At 41.1% G+C, this 27,437-nt stretch overlaps 1 protein-coding gene across 2 annotated transcripts in view; it reads right to left on the reverse strand.

Moving 5' to 3' along the window:
- Positions 1-1,910: 1,910 nt before the first annotated feature.
- Positions 1,911-27,437, reverse strand: part of mtmr3 (myotubularin related protein 3) — a 51,676-nt gene continuing 26,149 nt past the window's right edge. The window contains exons 9-21 of one of the 2 annotated variants that reach the window (XM_062051538.1): positions 27,302-27,415; positions 26,830-27,020; positions 26,232-26,363; positions 26,025-26,136; positions 22,534-22,729; positions 20,924-21,109; positions 20,444-20,614; positions 20,111-20,256; positions 16,868-18,383; positions 16,673-16,783; positions 16,459-16,547; positions 13,579-13,605; positions 1,911-5,966 (exon numbers count right to left, since the gene is read on the reverse strand). In XM_062051538.1, the coding sequence (XP_061907522.1) occupies positions 5,807-5,966; positions 13,579-13,605; positions 16,459-16,547; positions 16,673-16,783; positions 16,868-18,383; positions 20,111-20,256; positions 20,444-20,614; positions 20,924-21,109; positions 22,534-22,729; positions 26,025-26,136; positions 26,232-26,363; positions 26,830-27,020; positions 27,302-27,415 (3,151 nt within the window). In that variant the 3' untranslated portion in view covers positions 1,911-5,806. The remainder of the gene's footprint in view (positions 5,967-13,578; positions 13,606-16,458; positions 16,548-16,672; positions 16,784-16,867; positions 18,384-20,110; positions 20,257-20,443; positions 20,615-20,923; positions 21,110-22,533; positions 22,730-26,024; positions 26,137-26,231; positions 26,364-26,829; positions 27,021-27,301; positions 27,416-27,437) is intronic. The other variant, XM_062051539.1, reaches the window with a different exon arrangement.

Below are 27,437 nucleotides of genomic sequence, written 5' to 3' on the forward strand. Positions count from 1 at the left end.
AAGTATGAGTGAGAGACCTGAAATAACACAGCTTGGCACTCGTCTCTACTGTCAAACACACACACACTTGCACTCACACACACACACACACACATGCACCAAGTGATGGCCGCAGTGACGAGCATGAAGACAAAATGAAGACTAAAGAGATGTTGTTCACCTTAATGACTGTCAGATGGAGTGTTGATGCCCATTTGATCTCAGCTGGGAAGTTGCACACAAACACTTCAGTATCTGCCGAGTCTTCCTAACTTGAGAGTCTCAAAAGAAAGGAAATGAAAGACGAGTAATGACAGCATCAACTAAGTTGTTTTGGACTTTGTGGTGCGGAACAAACAGCAGCTTGGCTCACTGCTGCCAACACACACAGGAAGTCAAGATGAACAAGAAAGGCGCAATCTTCCTGAAAGTGAGAATCTCTAAGCAACTATACACAAAGTGTGTGTCTGTAGACACAAGGTGTGTGTCTGTAGACACAATGTGTGTGTCTGTAGAACTAGACACAATGTGTGTCTGTAGAACTAGACATAATGTGTGTGTCTGTAGACAATGTGTGTGTCTGTAGACACAATGTGTGTGTCTGTAGAACTAGACACAATGTGTGTGTCTGTAGAGTAGAGGTAGTGTTTAAAGGTGAAGGGAGGGTGGGGCTTAAAGCATACTTGCCAACCTTGAGACATCCAAATTCGGGGTTTAGGAGTGTTCGGGGGTGCATATTGTAGCGTCCCGGAAGAGTAGGGATGATGTTCGAAACCGGTTCTCCCGGTCGTTCGATAAGAAAAGAACTGATTCCATGGACTCGAATCCCTTTTTGAGAACCGGTTCCCGTTATCGAGGCCACTATAGTAAAGAAAAAGAGCTGGTTCTTTATTCGAATCCCTTCCCACGTACAGGAAATGCCCTGTGGGAACCTGCAATGTTATGCCCATTTGATTGTAGACTCTTACTGACACCTTGTGGCGATATGAAAATACTACGCGTCATTAGTTTGGGCACTTCCGGGTTGGGACAATTGAGAAGTAGACAAGTTGTGTTAGCTCTTACAAGCCTTGGAAAATATAAGTCTGTATATATATATTTTTTAAGGGGGGTAAACAGTCAATATTTTTTTTTTTTTTCTTATAAAACAAAAGTGAGCTTTTGTTAAACCAAATGTTGTTTTTTTTCATATACAACAACCTATGTGGATTCGATAAGAGAATCGGTCCAATGAGAGGATTCGATAATGGGCTCGAACTCGATAATTTCTTATCAAACATCATCCCTACGGAAGAGTTAGTGCTGCAAGGGGTTCTGGGTATTTGTTCTGTTGTGTTACGGTGCGGATGTTCTCCCGAAATGTGTGAGTGAATTATATTTACATAGCGCTTTTCTCTAGTGACTCAAAGCGCTTTACATAGTGAAACCCAATATCTAAGTTACATTTAAACCAGTGTGGGTGGCACTGGGAGCAGGTGGGGTAAAGTGTGTTGCCCAAGGACACAACCGCAGTGACTAGGATGGCAGAAGCGGGGATCGAACCTGGAATGGTAAATGGGTCGTACTTGTATAGCGCTTTTCTACCTTTTTTTTTAAGGAACTCAAAGCGCTTTGACACCATTTTCCACATTCACCCACACACATTCACACACTGGTGGCGAGTTGCTGGAACGGCCACTCTACCACCCGAGGTGTACCGCCCCTTATCCTTTGTTGTGGACAATATCATTTAATAATAGTGTGATGTATCATCTTTTCTACTATTTTAATGAGAGTTAACATCAAATTGCCTTGTTGGGTCTCAAGTACACATGTCCGATAATATCGGCAGGCCGATATTATTGGCCGATAAATGCTTTATAAAATGTAATATCGGAAATTATCGGTATCGTTTTTTTTATTATCGGTATCGTTTTTTTAAAATGTATTTATTTTTATTAAAGGCCTACTGAAAGCCACTACTACCGACCACGCAGTCTGATAGTTTATATATTAATGATGAAATCTTAACATTGCAACATATGCCAATACGGCCGGGTTAATTTATAAAGTGCAATTTTAAACTTCCCGGGAAACTTCCGCTTGAAAACGTCGCGGTATGATGACGTATGCGCGTGACGTCACGAGGTCAAGGGAAGTGTTTGGACCCAATTCAAATACCTCTGTTTTCTTTGACAAAATTCCACAGTATTGTGGACATCTGTGTTGGTGAATCTTTTGCAATTTGTTAATGGACAATGGAGACTGCAAATAAGAAAGTTGTAGGTGCGATCGGTGTATTAGCGGCTGGCTGCAGCAACACCAACACCAGGAGGTTGTGTTGTGTTTTGAGCAGGATAGCAGACGCACTACAGTGAGTACAGCTTTGGCTTCCAAACATTTGATCGCTTGCCCGTACGTGCGTGTCGATATGTGCATGTCATGTACGTAACTTTGGGGAAATATATGTTTCTTGCCGACTCTGATGGTGGCCGGGGTGTCGTCAAAAGCGTACAACGCCTGCCGCCACCGCTGCATCTAAGTTAGCTTCTATTTTTTTAGCTTCGCTAAGCTGAAAATTATTAACTGTGTATTTACATGTTCATGGTTTAATAGTATTGTTGATCTTCTGTCTATCCTTCCAGTCAGGGTTTTTAAAAAAAAAAAAAACCCTATCTGCATTTGAGACTGATGCTATCACGTTAGCTCCGTAGCTAACTTAGCTTCTATTTTTTTTAGCTTCGCCAAGCTGAAAATTATTAACCGTATATTTACATGTTCATGGTTTAATAGTATTGTTGATCTTCTGTCTATCCTTCCAGTCAGGGTTTTTTAAAAAAAAAACCCTATCTGCATTTGAGACTGATGCTATCACGTTAGCTCCGTAGCTAACTTAGCTTCTATTTTTTTTTAGCTTCGCCAAGCTGAAAATTATTAACCGTGTATTTACATGTTCATGGTTTAATAGTATTGTTGATCTTCTGTCTATCCTTCCAGTCAGGGTTTTTTTTTTTTTTAAAGTTTCTATCTGCATTTGAGCCTGCTATCACGTTAGCTCTGTAGCTAACTTAGCTTCTATTTTTTTAGCTTCGCAAAGCTGAAAATTATTAACCGTGTATTTACATGTTCATGGTTTAATAGTATTGTTGATCTTCTGTCTATCCTTCCAGTCAGGGTTTTTTTTTTAATTTAGTTTCTATCTGCATTTGAGACTGATGCTATCACGTTAGCTCCGTAGCTAAGTTAGCTTCTATTTTTTTAGCTTCGCAAAGCTGAAAATTATTAACCGTGTATTTACATGTTCAGTCACTGTGAATGTCCATTTCGCGTTCTCGACTCTCATTTTCAAGAGGATATAGTATCTGAGGTGGTTTAAAATACAAATCCGTATTCCACAATAGAAAAAGGAGAGTGTGGAATCTAATGAGCCAGCTTGTACCTAAGTTACGGTCAGAGCGAAAAAAGATACGCCCCGCACTACACTCTAGTCCTTTACTCTCACGTTCTTCATCCACGAATCTTTCATCTTCGCTCAAATTAATGGGGTAATCGTCGCTTTCTCGGTCCGAATGTCTCTCGCTCCATTGTAAACAAAGCGGAATTGTGAGGAATCCTTTGTCTTGTGACGTCACGCTACTTCCGGTAGAGGCAAGGATTGTTTTTATCAGATACCAAAAGTTGCGATCTTTATCGTCGTTGTTCTATACTTAATCCTTTCAGCAAAAATATGGCAATATCGCGAAATGATCAAGTATGACACATAGAATGGATCTGCTATTCCCGTTTAAATAAAAACATTTCATTTCAGTAGGCCTTTAAATCAACATAAAAAACACAAGATACACTTACAATTGGTGCACCAACCCAAAAAACCTCCCTCCTCCATTTACACTCATTCACACAAAAGGGTTGTTTCTTTCTGTTATTAATATTCTGGTTCCTAGACTATAGATCAATATATATCAATACAGTCTGCAAGGGATACAGTCCGTAAGCACACATGATTGTGCATGCTGCTGGTCCACTAATAGTACTAACCTTTAACAGTTAATTTTACTCATTTTCATTAATTACTAGTTTCTATGTAACTGTTTTTATATTGTTTTACTTTATTTTTTATTCAAGAAAATGTTTTTTATTTATTTATCTTATTTTATTTTATATTTTTTTTTAAAAAGGACCTTATCTTCACCAGACCTGGTTGTCCAAATTAGGCATAATAATGTGTTAATTCCACGACTGTATATATCGGTATCGGTAATTAAGAGTTGGACAACATCGGAATATCGGCAAAAAAGCCATTATCGGACATCCCTAGTCTCAAGAAATATTAACTATTGTTTCTAGATGAAAAAAAAAAAGTATTAAAATAATACCGATGTGATACTTTAGTTATTTGAGGGGGAACCCATGTCATTGTCATTCTTGTTTGGTGTGGGTTCACAGTGTGGCGCATATTTGTAACAGTGTTAAAGTTGTTTATACGGTCACCCTCAAGTGTGACCTGTATGGCTGTTGACCAAGTATGCCTTGCATTCACTTAAGTGCGTGTGAAAGCCGCATATATTATGTGACTGGGCCGGCACGCTGTTTGTATTTAGGAAAAGCGAACGTGACGACAGGTTGTAGAGGACGCTAAAGGCAGTGCCTTTAAGGCGCGCCCCCAATATTGTTGTCCGGGTGGAAGTCGGGAGAATGGTTGCCCCGAGAGATTTTCAGGAGGGGCACTGAAATTCGGGAGTCTCCCGGGAAAATCGGGAGGGTTGGCAAGTATGACTTAAAAGTTTGGAGTTTTGGATGCTTGTTTCAGCCCACTTTTTTTTCTGTGTGTGTGTGTGTGTGTGTGTGTGCATAGGCTTGTCGCTCCTAAGTGGCTGCAGCATGTGAGAAACACTGATTATCATGTGGCAGTTGAATTGTCTAAATCCAAAATTCAACAAACTCCTGCTTAATAAAATAAATATTTGCATTTCAAAAAGGTGGCGGGGAATAAAACACTAAGAGCGTCCCAACAGGACAACATGTGCTTCTATAATTTACAAAACACAGACACACACACACACCTGTGTCCTCAACAGGATGCAAATTATAAGTATATATATATTTATATAGATCAATTCTGCAATCAACATAAGACCAACAAAAAAGTTAAAAAACAAACTTTTTGGTGACTAATTTAGTGAGCCACTATTCTCTGTTTCTATACATTTTGTACTTAAAATGCTATAAGACATATCTGAATATATTATTTTATTCCTTTATTTTACAAAACCACCAGCGTGTGTGAGCGGAGGTCATTGAATGACGAGCGGGCAGCGAGGACGTCTCACCGGGACTCAAAAAAAGTAGAATTACGTTCAACTTTATATTTGTGTGCAATGAGCAGGAATGTGTTGATAAGAATTAGATAACATTTGTCTGATTTGATTGTGCAACACAAAAGATTGACAGCCAAACTGTCCCATTTTGATAAGATTAAAGTCCAACGTTGGACATGAAAGTCTGCAAAAAGACAGAATTGGGATAAAAAGTGGACTGACCTCCTCTGGAGGAGAACAGTGAGACGACCTTCTGCCTCCTGGTCCAAAGCACCAGGAAGTTCATTCTCGCTCCTTTAGTGCACGGCTGTGAGCGCCCATCATGCCATCCGTGTGGCCAACGAGGGACTTCCTCCTGTGCAAAGCTAACATGCCGCTGGTAGGACACGTAGTCCACATTTGCAGCGCACTCACTCACACACAAACACACACACATACACACGAGTCCACGGGACATTCGGTGGCATTCTTCAGCAGTGTGTCAGCTGCGACTTCCTTCCTGCAGGTGTGCAACCTCCTCTCTCCGAGGCTCAGTTGGAGCTGGCCGTGATGGGTTTCTCCAGCGGGGGCGCGCTGAGCAGGAGGCTGCCGTAGCACGTCTTGCACACGCGACTGGGCTCGAACAGCTGCTGGCTTGGCACCGGCAACTTCTGGTCGCAACAGTTGGCGCAGAAGACGTTACCGCAATTCCTGCATTGGGGGGGAGACACAAAAACTCACAATTGGACACTTTTTAGCTGCACAAACCTGACTGCCTATCTGGGAGGGTTCATAGAAAGTGAGGTAAACTCGCATAAACGGTTACTAATCTATGGAATTATAAAGTGGAACCAGTTGAAGTGAAAACCCGTCAGATAAGTGGTGGTCAACATAACCCAAACCAGCAGTTGCTGACACATTTACTTCAAGGATTTTAAACCTGCTGTAGTTTGACATTTTCCTCCATTTGTGCAAAAACAATATTTTGTTAGTAGCAGAAAGGTGAATGAAAGAACAAAATAAAGGATCTTTAATTTGCTGCTGAGCTTTACAGTAGTCCCCAACATTGTTTGCACCTGGACCGCTTTAATGTAGCATTGTCATCACAGACCGGCCTTCATTACCACAGACCGGCCTTCATTACCACAGACCGGCCGGCCTTCATTACCACAGACCGGCCGGCCTTCATTACCACAGACCGGCCGGCCTTCATTACCACAGACCACACTTCCACGCGTGGCAGACAAATACAGTTAAAATTAAGTGCATGAAAAATACAACTCACCATAATGCTGAATTAGTGGGAGCTTATTTCTTTGTGATGAGATGTCCCCAGCAGGTTTATTGTATGTACTGTATATATGATATACCATCAACCTGCCTGTATATATTATATACCATCAACCTGCCTGTGTATATTATATACCATCAACCTGCCTGTATATATTATATACCATCAACCTGCCTGTATATATTATATACCATCAACCTGCCTGTATATATTATATACCATCAACCTGCCTGTATATAATATATACCATCAACCTGCCTGTATATATTATATACCATCAACCTGCCTGTATATATTATATACCATCAACCTGCCTGTATATATTATATACCATCAACCCGCCTGTATATAATATATACCATCAACCCGCCTGTATATAATATATACCATCAACCCGCCTCTATTATATACCATCAACCCGCCTCTATATATTATATACCATCAACCTGCCTGTATATATTATATACCATCAACCTGCCTGTATATATGATATACCATCAACCTGCCTGTATATATTATATACCATCAACCCGCCTCTATATATTATATACCATCAACCTGCCTGTATATATTATATACCATCAACCCGCCTGTATATATTATATACCATCAACCCGCCTGTATATATTATATACCATCAACCCGCCTGTATATATTATATACCATCAACCCGCCTGTATATAATATATACAATCAACCCGCCTCTATACATTATATACCATCAACCTGCCTCTATATATTATATACCATCAACCTGCCTGTATATATTATATACCATCAACCTGCCTCTATATATAATATACCATCAACCTGCCTGTATATATTATATACCATCAACCTGCCTCTATATATTATATACCATCAACCCGCCTCTATATATTATATACCATCAACCTGCATGTATATATTATATACCATCAACCTGCCTGTATATATTATATACCATCAACCTGCCTGTATATATTATATACCATCAACCTGCCTCTATATATTATATACCATCAACCCGCCTGTATATATTATATACCATCAACCCGCCTGTATATATTATATACCATCAACCCGCCTCTATATATTATATACCATCAACCCGCCTGTATATATTATATACCATCAACCCGCCTGTATATATTATATACCATCAACCCGCCTCTATATATTATATACCATCAACCCGCCTCTATATATTATATACCGTATTTTTCGGAGTATAACTCGCACCGGCCGAAAATGCATAATAAAGAAGGAAAAAAACATAAGTCGCATTTTTTGGGGAAATGTATTTGATAAAAGCCAACACCAAGAATAGACATTTGAAAGGCAATTTTAAATAAATAAAGAATAGTGAACAACAGGCTGAATAAGTGTACATTATATGAGGCATAAATAATCAACTGAGAACATGCCTGGTATGTTAACGTAACATATTATGGTAAGAGTCATTCAAATAACTATAACATATAGAACATGCTATACGTTTACCAAACAATCTGTCACTCCTAATCGCTAAATCCCATGAAATCTTATACGTCTAGTCTCTCACGTGAATGAGCTAAATAATATTATTTGATATTTTACGCTAATGTGTTAATAATTTCACACATAAGTCGCTCCTGAGTATAAGTCGCACCCCCGGCCAAACTATGAAAAAAACTGCGACTTATAGTCCGAAAAATACGGTAAATCAATTTAGCTATAGGCAGAGTGTTGTGATATTTAACACTTAAAGTCAGCAAAACAGACAGTGAGCATTAACCTAAGTACTGCACTTTCAGTAGCGTATTTTTCAGACTATGACGCACTAAAAATTATTTAATTTTCGCAAAAAAAGACAACAGCGCGCCTAATGTAGGTTTTAATTCTGGTTTCGCTTACTGACCTAGAAGCAATTTTATTTGGCACACGGTGTAATGATAAGTGTGACCAGTAAATGGCAATCACACATAACATATGTGTGGACATGCAAGTTGACGCCCGTTCAATGGACGTCACCAAATGATCCATCCATATATGGTAAAGGTTTACCCAGAGTGCTTTGCGCGGGTACCCCATTGTAGTCTGGCAATGTGGTCAATAAGCTCCTTTTTCTCTACCCTGTTGTTGTGGGCCATTCATCCTCCACTGTTGCCATTCCCAATATAAAGTAGCGCACAGTTCCAACTTATATCTGTCAGAAGGGGATGGGATAATTGTTTGTGGATTTTATTTCACATTAGTGAATATATTACTATTATTTGTTGTAATTGTATTTATATTATTTAAGTGTTTAAAGTCGTACAACTTTCATGACGAAAAATTAATTAGCCTCTTAAGGCCCAAGCTGTTTGTTTACATGCTTTTTTTATTTCTCTTTGCTATTTGGGCTTATTGGAACCTAATTAGAATAAAAACTAAGAATCATCTTTTGATATGATGTACTTAGTCAATAAGTAACAAATGTGTACTTCATGTTTAGTGACATGCTAATTCTTATTTTTACACTTTTTTTCCCCAAATTCCATTGTATGTTATACTCTTCTGACACCACCAGATGGCAGTATAAGTGTCCACATAAGCGGCCATAAGACCCCAATTCAGTAGTGTACACAATTTTGGAAATAAGAGCTAAAAGGTGCTGTCCACGCATGTGGACACTAAGCCTTTAAGATTTAAAAAAAAAAAAAAAAAAGTTTTTATTTTTTTAGACAAAATATCTGTTATTCTTATTTTAAGTACTGGTTCGGGTACTGATTTGGCACCTATATTGGCTAATGTCAACAATATCCATCCTTAGACATGAGGAGAATTGAGTCGATGATAAGGGACATAGTTTGTTGACATAGTTTTCCTCCATTTGTACATATTTTAGGGCTGCACGATAAATATCGGACAGATAATTATTGGACTGATATAAGGAATTATGACGTCATGCCGATCATTTTGATGATATTAGAAAATAGCTTTGATAAGTGATTTAAAATAAATAAATAATGGCTCCAGTGAAATGTGTTGTAGGAGGGTTAAATAAGGTGAGCAAATAAAGTACACAACATTTACGGCGTCGTAGGTGGCCGTGAACTTCCCCTTAGCTCACTGTAATCAAACATCATTGATTTCAGAGGAAGCCATTTAGCGTGCTAGCTGCACCAAATGTTCCGCAAAAATACAGCGAAAGGGGAAAAAACAAATGAGCCACATGAAATGCCAGCATCGCTACAACGGCGCTTTGAAAGCCTACAAAGACACCAGCACTGCTAAAGAAGCTACCCTAAAGCCAGCCACCAATAAAGTTGTGCAAAATCTACAGTTAAATCTAAATTTTACTAAATAAATAAGTTTGCAGCTATTGCTATCGGTCTTGCGAAGCAGGCAGTTATTTGTGTTGGTATTAGCTTGAAAAAATATATAGAGCATTCGTAATGTTTTTTATTTTTGTGTTTTCATTTGATATTTTATACTCTTATTAAACAGTTGTGGTGATGTTGTATATTTTGACTACATTGACAAAAACTTTCAAACATGTAAATCACCGCTTGTTTCCCCTCGGGGTGATGGGACGGCTGGCAGCGCTTCATAGCAGCAGTCGCCCTCCAGGGCTCCAACTCCCCACCCCTCTGTTGAGAATTGTCGTGATTAAATGTAACGAGTTTATGTGTGCATTGCATGGAGGTTTTTTTCCCAATCCAGACTAGACCCCCTTAGGAGCCCAGTCTAGATTGTATTTTTTTTACTCATCTTCTTCCCCAGCGTTTTACCTTTTTCTTATCTTTTACGGGGCGCCTTTGGTGACCCATCAGCGTTCCGGTTCTCTAACCCTGTACACTGTTTGTTTGTCTAATCTTGAACGGGTTGGTGCTGAAAACATAGTTTCATTGTACTTTTGTAATGACAATAAAGTCCTATCCTATCCTATCCTATGTGCAAATCCTTCTTCAAATGTTTATCTAAAAACAAGTATTACATGTTTTTTTTTTAAGTTGCTGTGGTAAAATGTAGTTAATAATGCCATACTTTTATTTTGAAGCTTACTTTGCTCTGAACATGTAGTTACTGTGTGTAGGTTTTAATGCTAGTTATGTAGTTACTACAACATGTCGACATGAGCGGAAAAAAGACGTTGACCATGTACAGCATGTCGACGTCAACTAAAGCGTGTATTTTTTAGTAAAAGGAGAACACGGGGGACCGGGATTTGGTGAGTTTGGTCGACATAGACGGGTTGTCAACATAAGTGGGTTCCACCGCTTTAGGAATAGAAAACAACATCCACTCGAGTAGGGTCATGGTGCTTCTAAAATTGAATTTTACTCAGCTCCATCACAAATTATTCAAATAAAAGCCTGGGATAGGCTCCAGCCACCCCGAGCAGGACAAGCGGTAGAAAAGCCTAATTTGAAAAGGAAATGTAGAACTTTGGGATGAAGTTTGGTTAGTGATTAGGATGCAGTGTGTATGACCAGCAGTGGCGTGTGAGGTGGTGGTGCTTACTAGGGCTGAGCGATATATCGAGTTTGTAAGATATATCGATATATTTTTAAATAAGATATGAATTAAGAAAATATGGTAATATCGATATAATTCATTACGCGTTAAAATGATCAAACGCAGCTTATTTGTTGTGTTCCTCGTTCTCCCCCACTTCCCACTCCCTGCTACTAAACCCCTCCCCTTCCTCATTCCAAGACCTGCTTGCACATATAAGAACATCTATGATTGGTTGGTTGTTTACTATGATGAGTCACGATTGGTTAAGATTAGAGCAAAACATTAGGGACAGGCCAATCAGAGGCACGATAGGGCGGGTTATGGAACCAGGAAGTGAAATCACAACAGACATCCCAAATGACGACAAGAGAGTTAAGCAGGCAATTTATAGATTTAAAAAACTAGTGGAAGATGGCAGAGGGATTCTCTTTTTTAGATGTTTCTTTTAGCGATGTAGACCACGTCCAGGAAACCCACAATCCGTCCACTTGGCCACATTTGGACAAATGTATGCGTCTGGATAAAACATGAATTTGACTTGATGTAAGCCCAAATCAAAAGTGTTCTCCAGTTGCCTAACCGGGAATATTTGGCACGAGAAATGCTGCCAAATATGTAATTGGGAAGTGAAGAAGATCCTATCCGCACAATGAAGTCAAGTCACTTACTTGGTGCTGACCAGAACCGTACGTGTGTTACAGTCCATTACATCGTCCACTGGGAATTAAAAACTGCTTCCCTACAAATGTAGTTTTTATCTGATTTTGATACATTTTGTATTATTTGCACAGCTAACTTTTATGGACAGAATTTCTAGGCGCAGTCAGGGCGTTGAGGGGATCCGGTTTGGTGGCTGCAGGATTAGGTCTCTGCTTTTTGCAGATGATGTGGTCCTGATGGCTTCATCTGGCCAGGATCTTCAGCTCTCACTGGATCGGTTCGCTGCAGAGTGTGAAGCGACTGGGATGAGAATCAGCCCCTCCAAGTCTGAGTCCATGGTTCTCGCCCGGAAAAGGGTGGAGTGCCATCTCCGGGTTGGGGAGGAGACCCTGCCCCAAGTGGAGGAGTTCAAGTACCTAGGAGTCTTGTTCACGAGTGAGGGAAGAGTGGATCGTGAGATCGACAGGCGGATCGGTGCGGCGTCTTCAGTAATGCGGACGCTGTATCGATCCGTTGTGGTGAAGAAGGAGCTGAGCCGGAAGGCAAAGCTCTCAATTTACCGGTCGATCTACGTTCCCATCCTCACCTATGGTCATGAGCTTTGGGTTATGACCGAAAGGACAAGATCACGGGTACAAGCGGCCGAAATTAGTTTCCTCCGCCGGGTGGCGGGGCTCTCCCTTAGAGATAGGGTGAGAAGCTCTGCCATCCGTGAGGAGCTCAAAGTAAACCCGCTACTCCTCCACATCGAGAGGAGCCAGATGAGGTGGTTCGGGCATCTGGTCAGGATGCCACCCGAACGCCTCCCTAGGGAGGTGTTTAGGGCATGTCCGACCGATAAGAGGCCACGGGGAAGACCCAGGACACATTGGGAAGACTATGTCTCCCGGCTGGCCTGGGAACGCCTCGGGATCCTTCAGGAAGAGCTGGACGAAGTGGCTGGGGAGAGGGAAGTCTGGGCTTCCCTGCTTAGGCTGCTGCCCCCGCGACCCGACCTCGGATAAGCGGAAGAAGATGGATGGATGGATGGACGTTATTTATTTTACGTAGAAATAATATTTTTCTAATGTAATTCTGTGCTACTTAAACAGTTTATTTTCTGTGCTGTTAATACCCATCTTGACTAACTAAATTAAAGTGCCACTGACTGTTTACAGTACAGTTGTCATTCACTTCAATTTCACTGAATTTCTCTCAAAAATGAAAATCTTTATATAGATATTTTATCGAATATCAAGTTTAAGTAAAAATATATAGAGATAATACTTCTTCGTCCATATCGCCCAGCCCTACTGCTTACACTTTAACTCTACATGTCGGGTCAGCGAATTCAACACATGGTCTACTCGAGACACCAGGAACACACACGTTAGCAGCGCTTCACAGGTGGCACATGCCGAGATCCACACGGAAGGCAATGGTCACACTGAGCTTCTTGACTGCCCCACTCATGAATTAATTCCCTCCAACATTGCGTGCTAGCGTTCGGTCTGGGGGGGTGGAGGGTGGGGGTTGTGGGGGGATTGCAGTATAGTCACATACTGCGCTGCCAGGAGGTAAAAAAGCTGGGTGAAGCAGCATGCTGCCGAGATGTCAGCAATGGTTAGCCGGGAGGTGTTGGGATGCTGATGCGGCACTTTAGTGGCCCCCTCAGCCAGTGGCAGTCACTGACAGCACTGTGCTCACACTCAATGAATGAAAAGACTCAGCAGGGCTGAAGAGGGGTTTTCTCTGGCGAACTCCACACAGTATGGACAGAACAAAAAAAAGGGCAAACCAATGCAGTGGGTGAGGATGAGGAGGGGCAGGCTGAGGGGTGGATTAGGATTACAATAGAAGGTGCAGCAATGCCAGGTTAGGGTGGAGTGGGTGGGGGTGTGGGTTTGAGACAGAGGAGCCGGATCTCACCAGACCTCCTGGACAGGCTCCCTGCCACTGTAGAGGAGAGGGGCAGACAATAGAAAAAAGCTGCCTGAACAGGGGGGACAACATGACACACTAAAAGTACAACTCAAATGGTGTATCCATAGCCTTTGTGCAGACACATTGATATTCTGTCCTCCCCTTGTAAGGATTGCAATGCCTTATTTATCACCAACAATGGTGCAAAGTGAGTGGAGTGAGGTTTCCTCCAACCAAAAAAAAAATAGCGTGCCAATAACTCGACATATGCCTGCATCTTTGAGAAAATTTTATTTTTGGGGGATCATTTTCAGAAACAAATATTCAGTTACGGTACTTTAAAAGGGGAACAACACTTTTTTTGGGGAATTTTGCCTATCGTTCACAATCATTATATGATAGATAAGAACACATGTCTTTTTTTGGGAGGGGGGTTTAAAGATAATAAAAAACACTTTGAAGACGTGGTTAATGGGAGTCTCCTTCAAAGCCCTCTAAAACAACTTCAAAACCCTCCATACCTTACATACTGTGTTGAAGTATGGGGGAATACTTACCACAACACAATTCATCCTCTGATCATATTACAGAAAAGAGCAGTGCGGATTATTCACAACGTTGGTTATTTAGAACATACTCATAATCTGTTTATGCAATCAAAGTTGCTCAAATTTGATGACCTTGTTAAATATAATACATTAATAATCGTATATAAAGCATTTAACAAATTATTTCCGCCTAATCTACGTTTTTTTTATAAGACGAGTGCAGGCTCATAACTTGAGAGGCTTTGGATATTTCTCATTGCCGAGAGCTCAAACCACTCGTAAACGTTTTTGTGTGTCTGTATGCGGAGTAAAACTATGGAACAAACTGGACTTACAACACAAGCAATGCCAAACTATTAATCGATTTAAACTATTATACAAACATGGGGTCTGGTTCAAATATAGAGATGAGGGTCTTCAATTTGACCTGCTGTTGTACTCTGTCTCAAAGTGTTAACGTGCTCAATGTTTCCTTACCTTTATTGCTATGTTGTCTATTACCATAATTGCTATGTTGTCTATTACCATTGTTGGCAATTTGTTTATTACCAATGTTGGTATATTCATTATTCCTACATTGTTGATACAAATTATTGTTACAGTGTAATAATTATTGTTACCTGTGGGAATGCCACTATGATACAACATCTGTATTATAATGCTTTAACAAAGTAAGAGTGAAACTCATGTGAATAATCACCGAATGGAGAACTGGGGGTGGGATTAAAAAAATGATCTTCTTCCCACTCCCTTTCAGGCAAAACTGGACAATCATGCATTACATACTATACATTACCTTTTGCACTATATTAATTTATATTATTATGTGTTGTCAACTTTGTACTTTTTTATGTCATTGCCTGAAATAAATAAACAAATGAAAAAAAAATAAATAAATAAATGTTTTGTATACACACTGCAAGTATATACGTATATAATGTAGTCACTGCAACTATATATATATATAATGTAGTACCAGTCATGTTCATAACAATATGTAATATGTTCAATATTTACCGTATTTTAGTCATTTTAATCATTGCCGGAACTAATTCCTCGGCGCATTTATTTCCCTTTCCATAGCAGCGCACTTCCGACTTCTGGCAACAACTGTGTGTCCTACATCCGGAAACAAACTTGTCTGTGTCTTCTAATAATGGCGGAATCGGTAACAGACAACAAAGACGACTATTTTTTGGACAAATGAGAATTCATAACCTTATTTTTTTTCATCTGAATATATGGAAGATTAACTACTGCTTCTTGAAGCCAGAAAGAAGGAAGAGTAAGACGTTAGCTGCAAAATGTGGAATATAAAGCCATGCTATTTCGACATAAATGGAGTGCTTACCCAAATAACCCAGAAAAAACGTCCCCGGCGAGCTGGACCAAACATACAACAGTCCATTGATTGAGTCACACTTTATATTGATCATGATACATGTTGCATGTATCATGACAGACAGCATATGCTGTCTAGCTGTGTACAAACAAAACATTAAATGTGGACACTTTACAGATACTGTAAATATGATTGTTCATATTTTTCAGTCAGTACACTTTGGTGTCCTATTGCAATGTTGTGCATTACAAAATCAAACGTGTTTCGTGCTGACGTAGAAGCTGGCTTATCTCTTGCCGTAGTTAGCTTTTACGGCTGATACCGTAGCATGGCAATGTGTTACTATGCTAGAACAAATAGTTCCTCCGTGTTTGCTCCTACAATAACAGTGTCGCTACAGTTTGGTTATTATACAGGTTACGGAACGTAACAGTTGACAACGAACTGTCAACGAACGTTGACAGTGTTTGAATGCATTTTTAAAGTGATTTAGAGATAGAATTTATTGCTCCCATTAGCTGCATTGCTAGCCACCAAGAACACGACGTCTTCTTGTTTTGTCATAAAGATTGTGAATGATAGGCAAAATTCCAAAAAAGTACAGTTCCCATTTTAAGTGAAAACAGAAAGAAATACTAAATAAAACATTCAACAGATCCGTAGATGCTGCCCTACCAACTAGGTTTATTGAATAAGTACAGCACCCCTACTAAGTTGTGTAATGTTTAACATCACCAGACACAAAGAAGGCCCAACAGGATATGTGACCAGATATATCCTACTCCTTTTTGGACATGTTGAATAATGAATGTGTACACAAGTGTGGAAATAAACTAAACCATAGCCATAACCCAAATCTAGTCTCAGTCTGGATGTCTGTGGCTTAAAAAACAGGAAATACTTGAGCTAAAGACAACTTCAAAGGACATTAAGGGGGTACTTCAAAAGGACACTAATGGGGTACTTAATTGGCTTTTGATTCTGCTCAGTATTTACCTGCAGTGATGCTTCCTGGAGGCAAGCCAGAACCTGCTCTCACAGCCATAACACTGGGCTGCCAGATGATCGGGATACCAGCGAGTGACCTTATAATGGACACACAATTACATTTCATTGACAAGAAAACAAGAAATAAATGACACAATACAAGAAAGTTAGGAGTGACATTCAAATGCATGTTTAAACAATAAACAACAATGGTCAGGCCTACCTCAGTGTCCTGCTTGTCCACCTGCTCCCAGCTGGCTTCTGAGAAGAGCTCTGTGCTGCAGCGAGACAGACAGTTGGGGTCCACATTGTATTCTGAGTCTGTCATTGATGTCTGTATGAGAGGGAGAGTTCAAGTTATTTTTTAATATATCATATAAGGAAACCTTGATGAGGCAAGCAGTCTCCATCTTCTTACCACTTCATCTCCTGCGTCTCCGTTGACGCGATGGAAACCGACTTGCTGCTGATTTTCCAGACGACTCCATAGTTCCTGTACCTGCTTCTTCAGCGTCTCCACCTCCATCTGGTGCCCCGCCTCTATCTGCCTCAACCTCTGTTGGATGGCATCTGTGTGCAGCATCAGTCCATCGTCATCCAGGTGGCTGCGTGACGGCGGCTCTGGACTGACAGCAGCCCGGCCCAGCTGAGCGTGGCACCAGCGGTGTTGTGAGCAGCTGCCCCGGTGGTGCAGGATCACGGAGTGGCAGCTTGCCAAGGACACCTGTCGGCTCACTGGGGCCCGCTCACCTTTGACCCAATGAGGTCCTCCGCAAGGTTCCCCATCAGAACCGTCACTGTTACAAAGGCCGTCCCGAGTGAGGTCAGCACTTGCATAATGAAAGGCACTGACAGGCGGTCGCTTGCTGCCCCCGTTTAAAGTTCTGGTAAAGCTGTGTTCGCCTGTCTCCAGCACTTTCTCTTTCTTAGAGGAAGGTTGTTGGCCTTTGCTGAAGGCCTGGTGGGTTGGACAGACAGGCGGGGGTGCAGGGGGCTCAAACCTGCTGCAGATCTCCTCTGTCAAAGTCTCTGTGGAGCTTTCCATCAGGGAGGCCCTCTTCTCTGCCTGTTCCCCTGACTCTAACATACCTCTGTCTGGGTCACAACCAGAGCTGGTCTCCTCATCTGCACCAGGCTCCTCAGGTGATCTGCTATGGCCATTCGCCATCTGAGTTCTATGAGCTTTAAGCGGCTCTGGCTCGTCTGAACTGGGCTGAAAATGTTCATTAGCGTGGTAATGTTGTTCAGAACAATTGTCCAGAGACTGATTCTTTACATGCTCAAGTGTTTGAGCTGTCTCATCTTTCTGTTTTTGTAACTCTTCTACTATCTGTGCAGGCACAGCTGGAGAGTCACTGTTCTCCTCAGCTTCCACAAACCCATTTTGTGGATGGAGACCATTAGCATGCCCATGTTGTATGTCAGTCGTGCTGATTTCAGCACATCGATCATCCTCAGCAGTTCTTGGGGGCATCTCCTCCTCCATGGCTGCTGTGTTATTTAAGTGAGCACTTACAGCCGTTAAAACTCTCTGTGCATCTGCTCCCGCCTCCTCCTTGGTGGCTTCTTGAAGAATGTTCTCCATCTGGCCCTCAGCCACACCTACTGCCACAGACAGCTCTGCCTCTTCTCTGGTTGATGGTGAGTCCGTGCAGGCTCCCTCTGCCATGTCAGCGTGTGAGTTGCGGGGCTGTGGGCTGTCATCTAGCTCAGAGTCCACTCCATTCGGGTAAAGGCTCAATCCATTACACTGTACTTCCTGATCCTGGTCCGCCCCTCCCTCCGGCCCGACTGCCATATTGAGGTCCAGAGAGCGCCGGTGGTCCTGCCACTTCTCATTGAGATTTGGATCACTAGAGCGGCGGTTTGGGGCCAGCAAGCTTCCCAGCTCACAAGCACTGGGCAAGTTATCGAATGAGCGAGTTTTAGTACATCTACAAAAAAAACAAAAAACACATAAGGAATGTATAGAAAAGCATTTTAACAAAACTGTATGATTAACTGATTGATAATTTACCATGAACATTTTGTTTATCTATTGTTTCAAGCGAGAAGACACCCAATGCTTCACAGGTAACTAAAAAAGTACACATTAAAGTACAGTGGAACCCGTTTATGTCAACGTTCTTCAGACTGTCTGAGGTCCACATAAAAAGTTGTAGAGATAACCGGAGTCCGAACCAATAACAAACCGTTGCTTGCACATTTACTACTTCAGACATAAGGAAAATTGGCAATAATAAAATATTTTTGAACCTATGGCCTTTGTTGATGTAATTTACCTCCATGCATATTTATTTTTTTCTGTTTTCATATGACATTTTCTAGTCTTATCCATCAGAGCTGCTGCTGTAATTTTGTGTATATCTTGCCTACAGTACAATAAATATTTTGTGCATGCGCAAATTTTTCTTACGGTCACTAACAATCTAAAAAATTTAATAAAACAGGTGAATTTTGTTAATTGTCGTGGTATAATCCAGTTAACTCCATGTTTTTGCTTTAAAGCTTACTTTGCACTGAACAGGAAGTCATTGTCTGCGACTTTTTAATGTCAAGTAAGTAAATGATAGTTATGTTGTCGTTTCATGCTGCTTAGCAATAATGATGAAGTTGCATGCTTCCATCCATCAATAATACGAATTAAACACATGTTGACATTAACTGAATAATTGTTTGTATCTCACATTTTATGTTGACAAAAGCGGTCGCTCACGTATGTCAATGTCGACTTAAGCTTTTTTATTTGTTTTTTATTGGGTTTTATGGGCGGAATAGAGGACTTACCACTGGCTCAGCTGTAAGCTGACTTTTATTTGCGAGTTACAATGCGTTAAAAAAAAACATCAGTCATCATGTCTTTCATAATGATTGTGAATGAGAGGCAAAATTCCCCCAAAAAGTGCAGTTCCCCTTTAATAAGTGACTTATAGATGCTGTCTACAACTTACATTTAAAATGTATATATCAACAAGAACACCACCTAACTTATGTTACTATTAGTAGTTTAACATGACATGACACGTATATTGACATGTTTATTTTCCAATTATTATATTGAATAAAAAATGCTTGTCCGTCCATGGACAATTTGCAGTCATGTTAATGTTACGACAGCTATCATTGAATGTATAGCCTAAGTAGCTATCATTAGTGGCTAAACTTTGCTAAATCGCCATAATTAGCTAACCACAAAGCGCACGGACGTAGTTTACGTCATTATGTGCTAAAAGCCGGAAGAGGGCTGGGTCACTCTGGAAAGTTAGTGCCCTCTGGGTATCAAGGTTGCACTGGATTAATACAACCTATTCATAAAATATTACCAACTTAGGGGGAATGAATTTGGTTTTCTGCTAAAAAAAATGGGTATTAAAGGACTATTAATCAGTATGATATCTGTTCCAATGAACGCGAGCATAATTACAGGAAGCTGCGGTCGTTAAACTCTTGACAAATTAAACAACTTCTTGTTGCACCTTCCTGATGACACAATTTTTCTGAGCTATGCAATAACCACAAAACGTGACTGCGTGGGTCTGAAGAGAGCGAAGTGTGCGTCAAGAGTCAAAGCTGGGTCCCACCGTCTTTGGGAGCCCTGGACCGGAGTTTGTCTTACATGAGGGAGGTAGTGAGGAGTTCTGTACCAGCGCGCCAGGCTCACCTGCCCAGGGGCGCTTCCTCCGGATTGCTGCCGGGCACAGGGTATGGCGCACAGGAGTCATCTGAAGGGGTGGTGGGAGAGGAGCTGGGCAGGTAGACTGCGGTCCATAACATCAGGTTGCGCACATGACACACTGGGTGGAGAACCTGCAATAACAGATTCGAATGGAATTAGTTACAAATTGCAAACGTGGTACATTTGAATGAGGACTACCTCCTGGTGTCTTTAAATTAAAATGAGTATTTCTGAACATATTTCAATGTGTCATTGTTTATGTGCTACTTTTCCCAACTTAATGCTGGATGCCCAGGACTGTGCCGGTAGTGTACGTACAGTCTCAGAGTGTGAGGAATACAGCATGTTCCTCAGAGTACGGTTGGCGGGCCTCAACAGGGACCAGACCGAGCATGTCCTTTCTTGCACGTGGCAGTCCTCCCTCTCTTTGCCACTGTTACATAGGAAAGTGCCGAACAGACAGGAGTAGGTGTGTTGCACCAGCTTCACCTGCATTCATAACGAGCATACATAAATATGTTGAAAGTGGAAAGCAGAGGTTAAAAAAATAAATAAATGAATAAAAAGATTCATTGTGAGATCTACTGGCATTATATCATAAGTGAATATATTTTTAACATCAAAAAGACTGTTATTCTCCCAAAATGAATACAGTTTAAACATTTTGTTAGCCACCCCCTTGCATACTGTCTATGCAGGTTATACAAAATATAAACATTTATGTAAATAAGTAGCATGTTATTTATACTTATTGAATAAACTTACTACAATCAGTAAACGTTTACCACCAATACGCACCAGGAAGGCCTCGTTAAATTCAAAGGAGCATGGAAACTGTCTCTGCAGCTGGTGAACACAGTCCAGCCACTGTAGGAAGACTGGACAGCGCTCGTTAACGTCCTCAGAGTTTTCTCCATGCCCGCAGCGATCTGCAAACTTGTGGCCAAAATCCAACCAGTCTGTCTCGACTAAAACTTGGAAGCCCTGAATAAAAATATAACGCAATATTAAAAAAATGTTGTGGACATGGAAGTCCATAACTGCCTATGTGCAATTAAGGACAGTTAAGCTGTGGAAACGTCACCACTGCTCCATATTATTCTTAACAGAAAGTTACTGCTGTGTCTGGAAATTAGTGAAAAATATGTTATTCTTAATAAATGTATTAGCTAACCAGCCATAAAAAGCAAGAAAAATATATTTTAGAATTCTTACCAAACTTGTTTAAAATAAATGTTATTGCTTTTATGTATCTGGTAAATAAGCTGAAACTGAAAAATAAAGCAAATTTATTTTTTCCACACAGATTAACAAGCGATTAAACAAATATGTTATTTTTGTAAGTTAATTTCGGCTTTGTTAACTTGCATAAAATATTTTTTCTGCTCAGTAATACATGTAAATAATATCATTTGACATTTAAAATGTTGATTTAAAATATCGAAATTTACAATTTTTATTTTTTTATTTATTTTTTTGGTCCTGTCCAGCTTCTCAGGCAAATCATATAGTTGATGTAGATGCCCATATCGGCTGTTCAGATATACTTTACAAAAGAGAAGTGTAGGATACTTCTCTACTCTATCTGGTACATTTTCAAACAGCACAACCAGAGTAGAAAAGTGCGACCTCAGATTAATTAAAACACGCAGGAGAAAAAAAACCCATTGCATTTATGTTAAGGTATTTGGATTAAAATTAGAAAATGGTCAAGGAACTCAAAATGAGCCAGTTTAAGAAACAGTACAAGCATATGGTGTTTTTAATAGGTTGTCTGTCATATATTCTGTATTTGTTTATTACACTAAATCAGCTCAGCTTCTTCCTGCTCCTATTTGGACATATGTTGAAGTGTGCATTTGTTCCTAATGTTATTTTGTTAAATGTGTTCCAAATTACACAAAACAATTACCGTTTTCATATTAAAGTTGTGTGAAACAGTACATTTGAAAACGCATGGATGGAAAATGCATTAAAAAACACAATTTCGGTTGAAGAGATTCTACACATGAGCGTATTAACAATTACAGAAACATGATCTTAGTATTTACCAATGCTGTTTATTTAGGGCAGCTGTGGTATAAACCTTACATTGGGTGCTGGTCTAATACAGGGGTGCCTAAACTTTTTGACTTGGGAGCTGCATTGGGCTAAAAAACAAGTGTGAAGAGAGTAGTTTGCATTTTCCCATAATGCATTGGATTTAAATGGGTGTCATTTTGACTTATGCTAGGTGAAAGGACATTTTTTATAATATCCACAAAATTCAGTGAGCAGGTTGTGTTAATTGTGACCCTGTGTTGACTTTTTGTGTTGGTTGCAGTTACATTTGTAAAGTACTATACATGGTAATATAAAACCATATCGGGGTCTCAATTTATGATTTAAAAAAAAAACTTCACTTGTACCTCTATAGTGCGGTAGTACGGGTCCAGCAGTAGCTTCGACAAAGCAACAATTTGAGGAGTGCGGTCCCACCCATCAGAGCAATGCACCAAAACGGGCCTGTGGTCCCTGTCCACAGCATTGACCACCAGCAGGGATGCCTTCAGTAGCAAGGACAAATGCTGCAGCCACTTGGTGCTCTCCAGTGCAGACAGCCAGCTGCAGGCACACAGACAGCAAAGACAAACTATATTAGGGCACTGTATAACTTAAGGGTGGGTTTAAGGTAAACTACGTGACCATTTTGAGGAAAAATAACCCATGAAAGGTATGCTTTTTGAAAAATGGTTAGGGATATTGTAGGTTTCTCAAAACTTTAAAAAAATAATTGGTGTCACAATTACATAATCTATAAAGACAGAGATGCTCTATAACTTTTTGGAAAAAAATTACACCTCCAAACTCGTGTGAAGATATGTGCAAAAAATATATTTCAAACAGGGCTGTAATTGGTGTCATTGTTTTTACATTATATTTAAATAACAGTATCACAATTATTTCCATTTATTCTATGGTGTCATTGTTTTTACATTATATTTAAATAACAGTATCACAATTATTTCCATTTATTCTATTTTATTAACAAATGTAATCATATTAATCTATGTGATTTCAAAAACATGCACTTAGGGATAGGTTGATTGGCAAGACTAAATTGGCCCTAGTGTGTGAATGTGAGTGTGAATGTTGTCTGTCTATCTGTGTTGGCCCTGCGATGAGATGGCGACTTGTCCAGGGTATACCCCGCCTTCCGCCCGAATGCAGCTGAGATAGGCTCCAGCACCCCCCGCGATCCCAAAAGGGACAAGCGGTAGAAAATGGATGGATTTCTAACCTACTCTGTATCTAATTCCATATAAATTATTGTGTACATACGATTATTCTTGTGGTACTTATTGGGCTAATTCTGGGACTTAGGCACTGCTCCTATTTGATCCAAAAGAACTCCCAAGCTTATTTTCTGCACCCTGGAGCTCTTACACCAACCCAGAGCTGGTCTTCACCGTATGCCGCGGTAACGACCTGAAACCAGAGAGACGGGTCTTGGACAGGTTCCCTCGTTCACACCACTGGCCGTCTATCATCAAAGTACCATCACTTGTGCAGCCGGTAGCTGGCAAACCGGTCAGGAGATGGAACATCAGGAAGGCAAACTGGCAGTTGTTTATGGCGGAAACAGATAGATGAACTAGCTGTCTCACGGACCGGAAGCAGAGGATGCGGATGCTGCATACGCCGCCTACTGCGAATTCTCCTAAGGGCAGCAAAGCACTACATCCCTTGTGGCTTTAAAAATAACTACATCCCGGGCTGGAATGAGGAGTACAGCTGCCTGCTGCGCCAACATCAGCAGGCAATCTCCAAGGAAGAAATAAAGAGATGCAGCAACAACACTACTGCAGAAGCTGGATGACCCCCCCAAAGGCTAGATGGACTGAAGTTGTGGAATCCAGTGATTTCACCCACTGTAGTCGAAGCGTGCCAGACCATCAACCTGCTCTCAAGGAGAAAATCAACCCCCCGCAGGTGTCCAGGAACTGCAGATGCCATTGCTTCCCAGCTCCTGAATAACAGCTTCTTCTCTAATGCTGACAAAAACTTCACATGATCTCCCTGCTTTGTGTTCCATATAAAATCCTGGAGAGCCTGATCCACTGCCGCATTGAGCCAGTGATGGACCCCAACTTCCACAAGAACAAGCAGGCTTCCGCCGACGCAGGTCAACAGTGGACCAAGTAACACTACTCACCCAGGACATCAAGAACAGCTTCCAGGATAACAACAAAGCTGGAGTAGTGTTCCTGGACCTGACAGTTGCTTATGATACCATGTGGCACAGATCGGCACATGGTTGAGGTTTATTATGGAGACGCTAAGTAAATGTAGATTCATCCTACAAACCAGCGACGGCCAGACTAGGAGGCTCAGAAGGCTGAAGAACGGTGTCCTGCAAGGCTCTGTCCTCTTACCAACACTGTTTCACATCTATATTCATGACCTGCCTAACACAACATCCAAGAATGGCTATGCTGACAACTCAGCCATCATGCTCCGCTGCCCAACTTGGAAGGCGATAGAAGTTGGCCTCAACCGAAATACGGGCATTCTGGCTGACTACTTCCAGAAGTGGCACCTGCAACTTAGCATGACCAAAACAATGCCTGCTGCTTTCCATCTCTGCAGCCAGAAAGAAAGAAGGGAACTGGACGTGCATGTCGGCAAGAACCGCCTGGAGTTCCACCAAGCCCCCAGGTACCTCGGCGTGCGCTTAGACTGGACACGCTCCGACAAGCAACACCTGGATGAAGTGAAGGCCAAGACTACAGCAAGGGTCTCACTTATCCGCCGCTTGGAAGTGCTGACTTGGAGAGCTTTACCCCAGACCATACGCATAACAACGCAAGCCTTGGTCCTACCTGTAGCTGAATACTGCACACACAAACAAGGTTTACACTGTCATCAACAGCGCCCTCAGGATAATAACTGGTTGCAAAGAACCAACTCCTGTGTCCTACCTGCCAGTCCTGGCAGGAATCGCCCCAGCCAGTCTCTGACGGCAAGGAAGGCTAGAAAGTATGACTGGCACATCCTGCACAAAACCACAACAACACCAGCTCCACCATGCAGGCTGAAGTCTTCATAAACCACAATGACTTTGCCGGATCTGAACCCACATATGGGCAAGAAAAACCCAATGAAACAATGAGAACAATGAGAAACCTTGGGAGAGACCACAGATGTGGGGACCACCACCGCGCTGGGTCACCGACCAGGTACAATGGAGGTGGCCAAGTGGGTACGGTTAATAATTTGAGAGTCCAGTCCATCGGGAGGCCTCTTGTGGGGCTGCGGGGGTCTCTGAGGTACTTTGACAGCTCTATAGCCCTGCCGACTGCGGTGAATAGAAGAGACCCATGAGAGGTATCTTTTATCTACATTATTCGTATATTGACGTTGGGAGTACTTTCCCAATGGTGTGTACATAACCCGTCTGTGGGAGAAATAAGGCCTGTTGGTTGGTTGGTTGGGGATCTAATACTTATTTTTCCCATTCAAATGCAAATTAATTTATATACTACACATTTTCCAGAAACAAAATTCCCACATTCTGCTTCTTAAGAAAATGGTGAGTGTTTTTTTCCCCCCAGTAAATCTACACTGTGTGCACATTGACAACTGTTTTGTTTCTACAGCACTGTGGCTTGAGAAGCTATAATAAAACAGATGCTGAAATGTGAGAGGTGTACATGATTTTGTGGAATAATGTATATTGCATTATGTCTTAGAGGCACCAATTTCAGGCTCTAAATGCAGTCTCATATTGTCAATATATATATATATATATATATATATATATATATATATATATATATATATATATATATATATATATATATATATATATATATATATATATATATATGTATAATATACATAAATAAAAATATCATACTTGGCTGGATCAGGCATCTGCGTGCAGAGGAAACGCATGGACTGGAAACTCTTGCGGATGGAATGAATGTTGGCCATACCCATGAAAACCACCTCACAGTTGGGATAGTATTCTGGAATATAGGGGGAAATAAATTCATAATTCGGATGAACTTACTTTATGTATAGATCTACTATATCCACAGTACACACACAAGATAAGGCCTACCAGGACATTCGCAGCCTCCCCCCTTTGCCCGGTTGGCTACAGCAGCTGCATAAGACCTGGCATCCAGGATCAGTAACTTTTGAGGTTGGATGGCCAACGTCTCCACCTCTGAGCTCTTGGTCATCGATGACTCTGATAAAATCAGACAACGCATTTAGAGTTATGAAACCTAAAAACATATAAGATTTGGTATTTGTAAAGATTGGTGGACCTATATCTGCTCCTGAGATTAAACCATGCTGACCAGATACAAAAACCATCAGGCCTCTGTGCAGTTATGGACAGTTCATGTCTTTTTAAAAATGTAAACTAAGAAAATCAGAAAGGGATCACATAATCATTCCCCCCATCCTGTACTAAGTCAATGGGTAAAAAAGCCCAATATCAAAAAAGGGCATCTGTGGAAGCAGTAAATGTTTGAGTTGAACACAAGGGAATGTATTGAATCTGTGCGGTGTTCTTAGCTGTTGTGTTTATAAGGGGTTGCTGCTTCAAACCTTTTCCAAAAAAACCAAGGCTGTGTTAGTTTGTGTGCGCTGTATCTATGCGAATAGAATGCAGCACGATGTTGAGTAAAGCAGACTGAGCTCGCTCGCACCAAAATCTGTATCCGGCAGGTCGGAGCCATTGGTGTAGGTTCCGTTAGACAGGTGTTTGAGAGAGGTGCTATCCACAGCACAGGCCTTAGCAATGGACTGCACAAGGTGCTCATCATCAGCATTCCGCCAACCCCACCAACTGACCTCTGGCTGGCCACAGCGGGCGATCACAGCCCCTGTGTTCAGGTGCCTGTAAAAATGGAAGTTACGTGAACAAGCAAGATTGACCGATAATTTAGTAAATATAATTATAGTAGTTTCAATAATGCATCATCAAAGCTGTTAAACGTACTGTACACCTTTCAAAAGTCAATACACTCCTAACACTTACGCAACCATTTGCGTTACTGTATATCGATGATGAATTAAAGGCAGGCTGTTGACATGAACACTTAGCTTTTTACACACTACAAACAGCACTACTATTAAGGATACCGTCTTTGGTTTCTAGTTTAATTAGAAACAACCAACCTATAGACTACTGCAGGAAACCTCTTCCAGGAGCGGAAGGCTGCCACATTTTCCAACTCCTTGTCAGTGATCCAGGCTGGTACCAGAAGCTGCTGGGGATAGCTGGGGCAAAGCCTAGTGGTGAAAAAAGAGGCAT

This window comes from Entelurus aequoreus, linkage group LG06, assembly GCF_033978785.1.
Source record: "Entelurus aequoreus isolate RoL-2023_Sb linkage group LG06, RoL_Eaeq_v1.1, whole genome shotgun sequence".
Lineage (NCBI taxonomy): Eukaryota > Metazoa > Chordata > Actinopteri > Syngnathiformes > Syngnathidae > Entelurus > Entelurus aequoreus.